The 11,866-nt window shown below is 44.2% G+C and overlaps 1 protein-coding gene across 1 annotated transcript; it reads left to right on the forward strand.

Moving 5' to 3' along the window:
- The first annotated feature begins 2,230 nt into the window (after nt 1-2,230).
- On the forward strand, nt 2,231-3,217 carry LOC309560841 (uncharacterized protein). Its single transcript, XM_082264526.1, has one exon. The coding sequence runs from the start codon at nt 2,253-2,255 to the stop codon at nt 3,183-3,185; it is 933 nt and encodes a 310-aa protein (XP_082120652.1). The 5' UTR covers nt 2,231-2,252; the 3' UTR covers nt 3,186-3,217.
- Nucleotides 3,218-11,866: the final 8,649 nt, after the last annotated feature.

The following is an 11,866-nucleotide window of genomic DNA, read 5'->3' on the forward strand; positions in this document are numbered from 1 at the left end:
GCGGGCGTTCCAGAGGGCACAAGAGAAGGGGAGGCTGGTATTGGGAAGAAGAGGAATGGAGACTAGGTTCTGTGGGTTGCTGCAACTGGCAGAGGGTGTAAGGTGGTGGGAGCGCAGTGAAAAGCCAAATGGAGGCCCTGGGTTTGGGGATATGTCACCAGAGGCAAGAAGAAGGGTGAGGGAGATAATGTGGGAGTGCGATTTATATGAAGGGACATGCCCCAGAGTCCTGGAAATTTTCTCAGTATGTGGATGTGAAATTAGGAAGAGTTGGTAGGAGCAGTAATAGGGAGAGGACAGAAGACGGGGTTATATATATAAGCTGTGGGGTGGAGAAGAGGGGTGAAGGTGAGTGAGTTTGAGAAGAGAGGACACAACTGTCAGCAGGAGTGGTAGGGAGTGCATGTTACAGAGTGTGCAAAGAGCTGAATAGAGAGACAAGGTCACCTGCAGCAGAGTGTTAATTCATAACTGAAGCATAGTAAACTGTGTTTTCTATGCTTTCAGTTTGTAATTTAACAGGAAACCGCTCAGCTCAGAGCACTTCCCATTAATTTACTGTCCAGTGCAGCTGAGGCTGCAGAGAAAGGCATGCGTGTTTGAATTTTGGGGTGCACACCCTTATGCTATATGCTGCACACACCCATGCAGTGCACCCTCCTTTCCTTTGTGCTGCTGCCTGGAAGAAGCTGGGGGCAGAGCTGGGAGGCAGAAAGTGCAAGGTCTGGAGGCAGGCCAGAGGAGGGCTAGAGTCAGCTGCAAGAGTCTGCTGAATGCTGAGTCCAGGAGGGTGCTGCGGCTGCACAGGGAGGTGTGGGATCTGTAGGAGGAGTTCTGTCCTCCTCTCTGCTGCCAACTGCTGAGAGGGGGGAGCAGAGCAATACTCTCCACGGCTGTACAGAGAAGTACAGGATCTGGTGGAGTTCTGTCCTCCTCTCTGCTGCCGACTGCTGAGATGTGGGGGTGGCAGAAACAAGCCTCTCTGCGGCTGTACAGAGAAGCACATGATATGGTGGAAGAGTTCTGTCCTCCTCTCTGCTGCCAACTGCTGAGATGGGGGGGGGGGTGGCAGAGACAAGCCTCTCTGCGGCTGTACTGAGAAGCACAGGATCTGGTGGAAGAGTTCTGTCCTCCTCTCTGCTGCCAACTGCTGAGATGGGGGGTGGCAGAGACAAGCCTCTCTGCGGCTGTACAGAGAAGCACAGGATCTGGTGGAAGAGTTCTTTCCTCCTCTCTTCTGCCAACTGCTGAGATGTGGGGGTGGCAGAGACAAGCCTCTCTGCGGCTGTACAGAGAAGCACAGGATGTGGTTGTTCTGTCCTCCTCTTTGCTGCTGACTGCTGAGACAAGATGGGGGGGGGGGGCGGAGATGAGGGGGGTGCCACAGCTGTAGGAGAGGTGTGAGGGTCACATGAAATGGCCTGGAGTTGCGTTTCCAACTGGAAGGAGAAGGGGGTGCACACTGCTCAGAGGCTGCCTGTAGTGGATAATTCCAATGAAGGACTGCAGTATTCATTACAGCTGGGTGCTCGCTAGGGTCCGTAGCCCACGAAGTCCATAGGTCAAAGCAAAGAAAAAGCAGCACCTCCAGCGATAAAAGAAACTATATTTTATTGAAAAATCACAGGTCCAAAAATCGACATAGCACAGGAACACACAGTTCAGCAGATGATTAAGCACTTTGTGTGAAACGCGTCTGCTGAACTGTGTGTTCCTGTGCTATGTCGATTTTTGGACCTGTGATTTTTCAATAAAATATAGTTTCTTTTATTGCTGGAGGTGCCGCTTTTTCTTTGCTTTGACCTCTGGAGTTGCGCTTGACATGTCTTGAAATACCAAATAGAATAAAAAAATGACCACAAGCCAATGAAGTCACAATTTTTCCAAGCTGCTACATCTTTTTCTTTGTACCTCAAGAATGACAATGACACTGTCCATGCACCACGTTTATGGATTTTTTGGATACCATTGAAATATTTTAACAATTGGAAAAGCAAATGTTTCGGCAGAAACATGTGGCTACTTAGCTTGTGAGTTTGGGAATTGAAGTTCCCACAGTATACCTCTTAGAATCATACTGTGGGCATTAAATCCCAAGCATGTTTTTCAGGTAGTTATTGCTAAGTTAAGTTTACTGCTTTTTTTTGTGCCAACATGTTAAAGAATTGCACTCTATAATATAGCTGGTCAAGCTGACACATTTTTATATGGTTTTGTTTAACAGGAGTAGAAACGATTGTTTTCACCCAAAAATGCTGTGGCTGGTTTTCCCGCTAATCTTCTTGTTTGACACAAGCGGTGCTCAAGAAGTTATTTTTGGTAAGAACAAGTACACAGAGTACCAGGTTGGAAACTTAAGCCTAATCCTAACGGTTCCCCATGGAGGATCTTTGGCACCCTCCTCAATACCTTCTCGAGATGCTGGATGCTGGGAAAAAGCTACAAAAACATGTTACTATGTGCATTCCTGTCCAACAGGAACAACAAAAGACACAACTAATTGTAAGGTTACAACGGTGAAGGATCTCTATACCCAAGAAATGGCATCAGCGGTGGCAAAAGAGATATGTCGTCTGACATCAGGATACTGTCCTCATGTTGTTATTAACAACTTATCAAGGTCTAAATTGGATCCTAACAGAGACAAGGACGAGGCTGCTTTTGGTGTTCCGGAAGCAGAGCAAGCCTGGGAAGAATTTATGGGTTTTATTCGTACTGCCAAGTCTCACATGTCAACTGGTCTGCTCATCGACATTCATGGTCACTCTCATGCTGAAGGGTGGGTAGAGCTTGGTTATCTCATTTCCAAAGCTAACTTAGATTCTGGAAATTTTAAAGCTGCTGACACCTCCATATATGCATTGTCCAGAAGACGCCCGGACACCACTTTCAATAATTTGCTTCGTGGTAAGGACAGTTTGGGGAAATTCATTGAAGAGCAAAATACAAGTTATGTTAGTGTCCCCTCGCCATCAAATCCAGGGCCCAATGGTGGTAATTATTTTTCTGGAGGTCACATTGTCGCCACCCATGGGTCTAAAATATCTGGTGAAGTTGATGCCATTCAAATTGAGCTTCCGAGGTGGATTCGGGAAAGTGCAGAGCGTCCCAACTTTGCTGCTGTTTTGGCTAAAGCTATACTGAATTATTACGATATACAGCTTGCAAAATCACAGAATGTTTAATTTTTCTTCAGCTATTAAACAGCAATAAGTGATGTTTTGTGGAACTTTTTTATATTTGTAATTATGATTTTTATATGGAAACAAATTTTTACACAATATTTTTTTTTTTGCAAAAACAAACAATTTTAAGGGAGAAGGGTACAAAAACCTCCAATATGGATTTTTTTGTCTCCACAAATATGCCAGCAACATATTATTAATTTCAAGACACCTAAAAAAGAACACATAGATGCTTTACATGGGTGGTAATACTGACCATGTGCTCATATTAGGTCAATGATGTCACGTGCATCCCCGCCCCTTTGTGTTCATTAGCTGTGGTTGGATAATTTCCCTCCCACAGTTCATTGGCCTAGCACTGAGAGCTACCTCCTGGGTTTAGACAAACTTTGGTTTGGAACAAACCCAAGCTCATCCCTACCTGAGAGTACTGTGTCGAACTTGTGGTGCGGAAACTTACAGTTCCAGCTCTAGTATAGTGATGATATTGGGTTGCCCACGCTCCACCTCATCCATTTCATTCAGTGATTGTGGTATTCATTCGTCCCTCCTCTCCACTCATCCATTCATAGAACACCTTATAATACATGTGACTGGAAGTACCTTTGTGACTGGAAGTACCTTTGGGACCGGGAGTACCCTTGTGACTGGGAGAACTTTAGTACCTTGTGACTGGGAGTACCTTTGTGACTGGGAGTACTTTAGTACCTTGTGACTGGGAATACCTTAGTACCTGTGAGTAAGCTGGTGTTGGCGGGGACCAGCGTAGAGGAGGGTGGAGACATAGAGGCACAGGAGCAGGATGTAGGTAGTTGGGTGACAGTTAGAAGGAGGGGTAGAGGGAAGAGCGCTTGGGAGGTCAGTCGGTTGCATGATGTTGGGGATATAATCTCAGGGGTGGTAGTGCTGGAGCAGGCGCCCTCTGTTAGCTGCCTGGGGAGTGACAGCTCCGGTAAAGAGGGGGACAGAGATACAGGAAAGGTTAGACAGGTAGTGGTAGTAGGGAACTCAATTATTAGGAGGACAGATAGGGCAATCTGTCAAAAAGACTGGGGTCACCGAACAGTATGTTGTTTACCGGGAGCTCGGGTTCAGCACATAGCGGATCGGGTGGACAGATTATTGGGCGAGGCTGGGGAGGACCCAAGGTCATGATGCACATAGGCACCAATGACAAAGTAAGAGGAAGGTGGAGAGTCCTAAAAAAACGATTTCAGGGAATTAGGGAATAGATTGAGGAAAAGGACCTCCAAGGTGGGTTTCTCTGAAATACTACCTGTGCCTCGAGCCACACCAGAGAGGCAGAAAGAGCTAAGGGAATTGAACAAGTGGCTGAGGAACTGGTGCAGGAAGGAGGGTTTTGGGTTCCTGGAGAATTTGGCTGACTTCTCAGTCTGTTACTTGCTCTTTAGTGAGTACGGGCTGCACCTTAATTGGGATGGTACAGCTCTACTAGGAAGAAAGATGGCCACAAAGTTGGAGAGGCTTTTAAAGTAGGTGTTGGGGGGGGGGGGGGTTCAAAGGTAGAACCATTCAGCAGTGAGCAAAAGAGAGAGGGTATTATGGGAGTCAGGAGCGGCAATAAAACAGTATAGTCAACTACCAGGGTGATTGAGTGGTCTAATCACAAACAAAGCATGAGAAAACTTAATGAGAAATCAATATCCACTCATACAACACTGAGAGAAGTATACACAAATGCCAGGAGCCTAGTAAACAAAATGGAAGAACTGGAACCGTTAATACATGAGGAGGACCTGGACTTTGTGGGGGTGGCAGAAACTTGGTTCGACACCTCACACTGGATGGCAAATATTCAAGGGTTTTCCTTGTATAGGAGGGACAAGTAGGGTAAAAGAGGGGGAGGGGTATGTCTCTATATCAAAAATGATGTAAGGGTGGTGCAGAGAAGTGACATTGTGGAAGGGACGAGTGAGGAGGTTGAAGGTGGGTAGAACTCCACAGGGAAGAAGTAAGGGGGAAAGTAATAGTAGGGGTATGATATAGGCCCCCCAACCTGAGAGAGGAGGTGGAGTTGGACTTTCTATCACAGATAGGAATGGTGGTGAAGCAGGGAAATGTCATCATAATGGGGGACTTCAATTATCCCGATCATGACTGGGATGTGGGGACAGCTCACTCATTAAAAGCCCGTCAATTCATTAATTTCTTACAGGACAACTTCATGTCTCAATTGGTGGACTCTCCTACTAGAAGGAATGCATTGCTAGATCTACTAATAACCAATGATCCAAGTCTAATCTCAGATGTGCCAATACGGGGCAACTTGGGATCTAGCGATCACAGGATGATCACATTTACCATAAATCATAGGAAAACAAGGCACGAGGGGAGCACAGGTACCCTAAACTTCAGAAGAGCAAACTTTTCTGAGCTGTGCTCAATACTAGAGGGCATCAATTGGGACCTAACCCTAGAAACATTGAACACAGAGGAGAAATGGGAATGCTTTAGAAACATATCAAACAAAGGCATCACACAGTGTATTTCAATGGGAAATTAATACAAAAGAGCCAAGGTCAGACTGGGGTGGCTTAACCGTAAAGTAAAAATACTTATTAGAGAAATGTGAAAACGGAATTAGGGTGGCTAAAAAAGACTATGAGAGACACAGCAGAGGAGAGTAAGACAAACCCTAAGAAATTCTTTAGATACATTAATAATAAAAAAGCGAGGTCAGAGCACGTTGCACACATAAATAGCAATAAGGGTGAATGGTTACAGATGACACACAGAAGGCAACTGTACTAAATGCATTCTTCTCCTCAGTTTTTACACAAGAAAAAGAGGGGTATACTGACTACAACAGTATTGTTAGCAGCACATCACAGGACGTACCGCTGTGGCTAAATCACCAGGACCAGATGGCGTACACCCGAGAGTGTGGAAGGAAATCAGTTGGGTTATATCTAGACCGTTGTTCCTAATCTTTGAGGACAGTATACTGACAGGAACTGTGCCAGCTGATTGGAGGAAAGCCAATGTGATACTAATATTCAAAAAAGGGCAGAGACATATTCCGGGAAACTATAGGCCAGTCAGCCTGACATCAATAGTATGTAAATTATTGGAGGGGATGATAAGGGACTATATCCAAGAATTTGCTGAGGACAACAGTATTAGTAGTAATCAGCATGGGTTTACAAAGGGACGTTCTTGCCAGACCAATCTGTTAACATTCTACGAGGAGGTGAGCAATGAACTAGACAGGGGGAGGCCTGTTGATGTGGTGTATCTGGATTTTGTGAAGGCATTTGATACAGTTCCCCATAAACGCTTAATCTACAAGCTAGAGACTGAAGGTATTGACCACAAGGTTTGTTCTTGGATAGAAAACTGGTTACAGGGGCGTGTCCAAAGGGTGGTGATAAATAATGTGTACTCAGACTGGTCTGGAGTTGTAAGTGGGGTACCCCAAGGCTCTGTCCTGGGACGAATTCTGTTCAATATAGTCATAAATAATATAGAGGACGGGACTATTTGTAACGTTCATGCGTTTTTGTTTGTGGATGGATTTACAGCTGCAGAATTATTACACTCAGTAGCCTTGTAGAGAATCTGTTGAACAACATATCCAACTCTCAGGACTTCATCACTGTGTACAGCCTGTTATATACTATATATATATATTAGTAGATGTTTAAATGGAGGGATAGAGTATATGAGGATATATAGATGAGAGACAGGCTATTGTATGGTGAGCACTAGAAGTAGTATAGGAGAGTTGCAGGTGATGGTAAGCAGATAGGTTCTGATGTCAAGTATAGTGCAGATGGTAAGAGGACACAGATGGAGTATACTTAGACAGAGTAACCTAGTGCAAAAATAGTTCAAGGTAGTCCCAAGAGCTAACAGTCTTATGCAGATGATAGTAAGTAGATAGATACAGATAGTCTTGGTAATTGCAGTAGATGACAGTAGGAGATTGGTTAGTAAGAATCCCCTGCTGGGTACTTATCACTTAGATAGGTTAGGAATAACAGTGTCCATTGGAGAGGGGTAATCCCGTAGCGGGATACGGATCACCAGCGAGGTTTCCGGCTTTAGTTCAGCAAGGAAGGTATGTCAGCAGCTCCGACTTCTCAGGCGTAGGTGCGATGAACATGTGGGTTTGAACGAGCGATGAGTAAGAGCAAACCGGCGATTGAAATAGCCGCTCATAGCGGCGCTCGGCAGTGATGTCATCCGTTCTTAAAGGTGTATGCGTCCTTTGTTATACAAGATGGGACGCAAAGAGAGGAGAAATATAGGAACAAGGGTACCATAGGTACCGGAACATTACAGTACCCCCCCTTAAGGCCGGCTCCGGAAGGCCTCTAGAACTGGTTTTTCCGGATATTTCGAGTGGAAATTACGAATCAGTCTAGGGGCATGGATATCGGAGGTATCCAGCCAGGTGTCATCTTGGGGCCCATAATTCTTCCATCGTACAAGATACTGGAGTCTTCTTCTATTGAAACGGGAATCCAAAATTTCTTTTATCTCAAATTCTTCTCCACCCTCCACTTGTACAGGAGGTGGAGGTGAGATAGTAGGCCTTATTCCTTGGTTAGGAACATGGGGCTTTAGTAGAGACACATGGAAGACAGGATGTATCTTGAGGTCTACTGGCAATGTGAGTTGTACTGCAGCTTTTCCAATAAGCTTCTCTATTGGAAAAGGTCCCAGAAATAGAGGTCCAAGTTTTTTACTAGGGATCTTTAGTCTCAGATTTTTTGTAGAAAGCCAAACAAGATCCCCAATGACATATTGGGGAGAGGGTTTCCTACGGAGGTCGTAGTATTTTTTTTGTTGGCTATGAGCATGAGATATGGTATTGTTGAGTAATCCCAAAGAATCCTTTATCTGGGCAAGATAATCAGATGCTACTGGATTACTTGATGGTAAGATACGTGGAGGAAGGAGTGTGGGATGAAACCCATAATTCAGGTAAAACGGACTTTGCTTAGTAGTGCTATGAGTAGCGTTGTTATAGGCGAATTCCGCCAGTGGGAGGAGATCTGCCCAATCGTCCTGTAGATACGAACTATAGCAACGCAGGTACTGTTCAATGCACTGGTTAACTCTCTCTGTCTGTCCGTTGGTCTGAGGGTGGTAGGCAGAAGTAAGGTTACGCTCTATTCGCAGTATCTGACATAGAGCTAGCCAAAACTTTGAGATGAATTGTGAACCACGGTCAGACAGCAGTGTTTTTGGAATACCATGTAACTTAAAGACATGTTTCACAAGTAATTCCGCTGTTTGTTTGGATGAAGGTAGTTTTCGGATAGGGGTGAAATGTGCCATCTTGGTCAGATGGTCCACTGATACCAAGATGGTGTTGAATCCTTTGGAAGGTGGTAGTTCCACTATGAAATCTAAGGATACCACTTCCCACGGAACCTGGGGTATCGGTAAACTACAAAGTAATCCTGATGGTTTCGTGTTGTCAGTTTTAGACCTTGCACAGATATCACAAGATGAAACAAACTTTTTTACGGTTGTCTTCATGTCTGGCCACCAAAATTGCCTAGTGAGTAGATTGAGAGTTTTAGTCATACCCATATGTCCTGCCATAGGTACATCATGCGACAATTCTAAGATCTTGGTTCGCATAGTAGGGGGTATGTATAATTTATCATTGTAGTAGAGGAAGCCTTCTGCGTCAGTAGTTAGTTGTGTTGGAGGTGAATCCAACCCTATGCTGTGCAAAATCTCCTCCTTCAGTGAGCGAACGACTCCGATGATACGTTCAAGTGGTATTATAGGAACTGAGGGAACCTCAGTGCAATCTTTCTCGGCTAGTCGTGAGAGTGCATCCGCTTTTTTATTTTTGTCTGCGGGCGTGTAAGTTACTAAAAAATTAAATCTCAGAAAGAATAACGACCACCGTACCTGCCGGTGGGAAAGAGTTCTATTAGTCTGAAGGTATTGGAGGTTTTTGTGATCAGTATATATCAGAATTGGCAATTGAGTGCCCTCAAGTAGGTGTCTCCAATTCTCTAATGCCAGTTTTATGGCTAATAACTCCTTCTCACCTACTGGGTAGTTCACCTCGGGGCTACTTAATGACTTTGAAAAGAAAGCAACTGGGTGAAGAGGTGAGGTGTTTGTTGGTCGTTGTGAGAGAACTGCTCCTACTGCCATATTAGACGCATCTACCTCCAAGATGTATTGAAGGGATGGGTCTGGATGGCATAGTATGGGGGCAGTAGTAAAGCTTGATTTCAGCAGAGAGAATGCTCCATTTGCTTCTTTTGACCAATTAAATGGTCTCTTCGTGCTTGTAAGTTTTGTGAGAGGTTTCACAATCGCAGAGAAGTTTTTAATGAATTTCCTATAGTAATTAGAGAATCCTAGGAACCTTTGTAATGCTTTGCGAGTGGTTGGCGCAGGCCAATCCAGAATGCAGGATATTTTGCTCATGTCCATTTTGATTCCACTTTTAGATATAATATATCCTAGGAATAGTAACTCCTCTTTATGAAACAGACATTTCTTTGCTTTAACATATAAGTTATGTGCAAGTAGTCTTGACAACACAAGTCTCACATGTTTTATGTGCTCAGGTAAGGAATGAGAATAGATAAGTATATCGTCCAAATATACTACCACACAAACATCAAGCAAGTCTCGGAATATCTCGTTTATAAAACGTTGGAAGGCTGCGGGGGCATTACATAGCCCAAATGGCATTACAAGGTACTCAAACAGTCCGTATCGGGTTCTGAATGCCGTCTTCCATTCATCCCCTTTGCGGATTCGAATTAAATTGTATGCCCCTTTTAGGTCCAATTTTGAAAAGAAAGAAGCCCCACGCACCTGTTCGATAAGTTCAGGAATAAGAGGTAAAGGATAACGATCCTTTATTGTGATGGCATTAAATTGTCTGAAATCAATGATAGGCCTAAGGCTAGAGTCCTTATTGCGGACAAAGAAAAGCCCAGCAGCAGTGGAGGAAGTAGAAGGTCGGATGAATCCTTTTGCCAAGTTTTCATCCAGATACTCCTTAAGGTGAGAGAGTTCATCCTGTGAGAGAGGATATACATGTCCGTAAGGCAACTTGCTATTAGGGAGCAGATCGATACAACAATCATAGTCCCTATGAGGAGGTAGCATTTGAGCGTTTTTCTCGAGGAAAACCTCCGATAAATCTTGATAACACTTAGGAATAATGTCATCTGGCAGTACAGACAGGATCCTATCATGTGTGGGGAGGTTACACGTCGTCTCGCAATAGTGAGAAGAGAAGGCTAACGTTCTTGTTTTCCAATCGATGATTGGTTGATGTATGTGTAACCAGGGAAGTCCCAAAATGATTGGAAAATGTGGCGAAGTTAATACATCAAAGGTGGTGGTCTCCACATGAGACTCGTCAGCAGTTACAAGAAGTGCCTGTGTCTGACTGGTGATAGGACCAGAGGATAAAGGGGTACCGTTAATAAAACTAACGGAGACAGGTTTGGGTTTTGAAACAATAGGTATTTTATTAAGGGAGACAAAACAAATGTCAATGTAGTTTCCACAAGATCCTGTGTCAATCATAGCCTTGGTGGTGATCCTAGTTTGGTCCCACTGCAATGTTAATTGAACAAAAAGATAAGGATTAGAAAAGGAAGTTGTGAGTCCCCCTAGCAAGACATTTGAACACTCACCCTCTTTTCTGCGGACAAGAGGACAGTCGTTTAACAAATGATTCGGGGATGCGCAGTACATGCAAAGATGTTCGGTTTTCCTCCTGGCACGTTCAGAAAGGGTCAGAGGTGGACGTATCATTCCTACTTCCATAGGAGTAGGGTCAGCAGGCAACATCCGAGAAGGACTGGAAAATGGTGAGCCCATCTTCTCAGCCTTTCTTTCTCGTAGTCGTCTGTCAATATTGATACTGGTCTGGATCAGTCCCTCTAGAGTGCCAGGTAAATCCGCTCGGGCGAGCTCGTCTTTAACGGCCTCAGATAGGCCGAGTCTAAACTGCGTTCGCAAAGATGTGTCGTTCCACCCTGAATCAGGGGACCATCTTTTAAAATTTGCCACGAAATCTTCAACAGGTCTCCTTCCTTGTTTTAGGACCCGTAACTGGGTGTCAGCGGTACTCTGCTTGTTGGGGTCTTCATATAAAGTAGCAAGTTGTGCTAGAAATAAGGGATAAGAATTAAGGAGTGGATCATCCTTTTCAAAGAGAGCATCTGCCCAGGCCCGGGGTTCACCCGTTAAATAGGAGATGATAGTACAAACCTTAATTTGGTCAGTGGTGTAGGTTAGAGGTTTTAACAAAAAAAACAATTGACATGCGTTTTTAAATTCACGGAATTTGCTCTGATCACCAGAAAACACTATAGGAGGGTTTATCTTAGGCTCACGGGGCTGAGCAGCAGGAGGCTGTGTGAGACGGCCAAGCTGCTGTCTCAAGGTTTGATTGTCATTTTTTACCTCTGTAAGCGCATGGATCAATGCATCTACTTCTTGTTTTAATTGTAGTACATGAGTGGATAATTCTGCTGAATCCATATTTTTTTTAAAGGCTCGTTCAATCTGTAACGTTCATGCGTTTTTGTTTGTGGATGGATTTACAGCTGCAGAATTATTACACTCAGTAGCCTTGTAGAGAATCTGTTGAACAACATATCCAACTCTCAGGACTTCATCACCGTGTACAGCCTGTTATATACTATATATATATT

The sequence above is a fragment of the Pelophylax lessonae genome, assembly GCF_965119305.1.
Source record: "Pelophylax lessonae genome assembly, chromosome: 7".
In the NCBI taxonomy this organism is placed as follows: domain Eukaryota; kingdom Metazoa; phylum Chordata; class Amphibia; order Anura; family Ranidae; genus Pelophylax; species Pelophylax lessonae.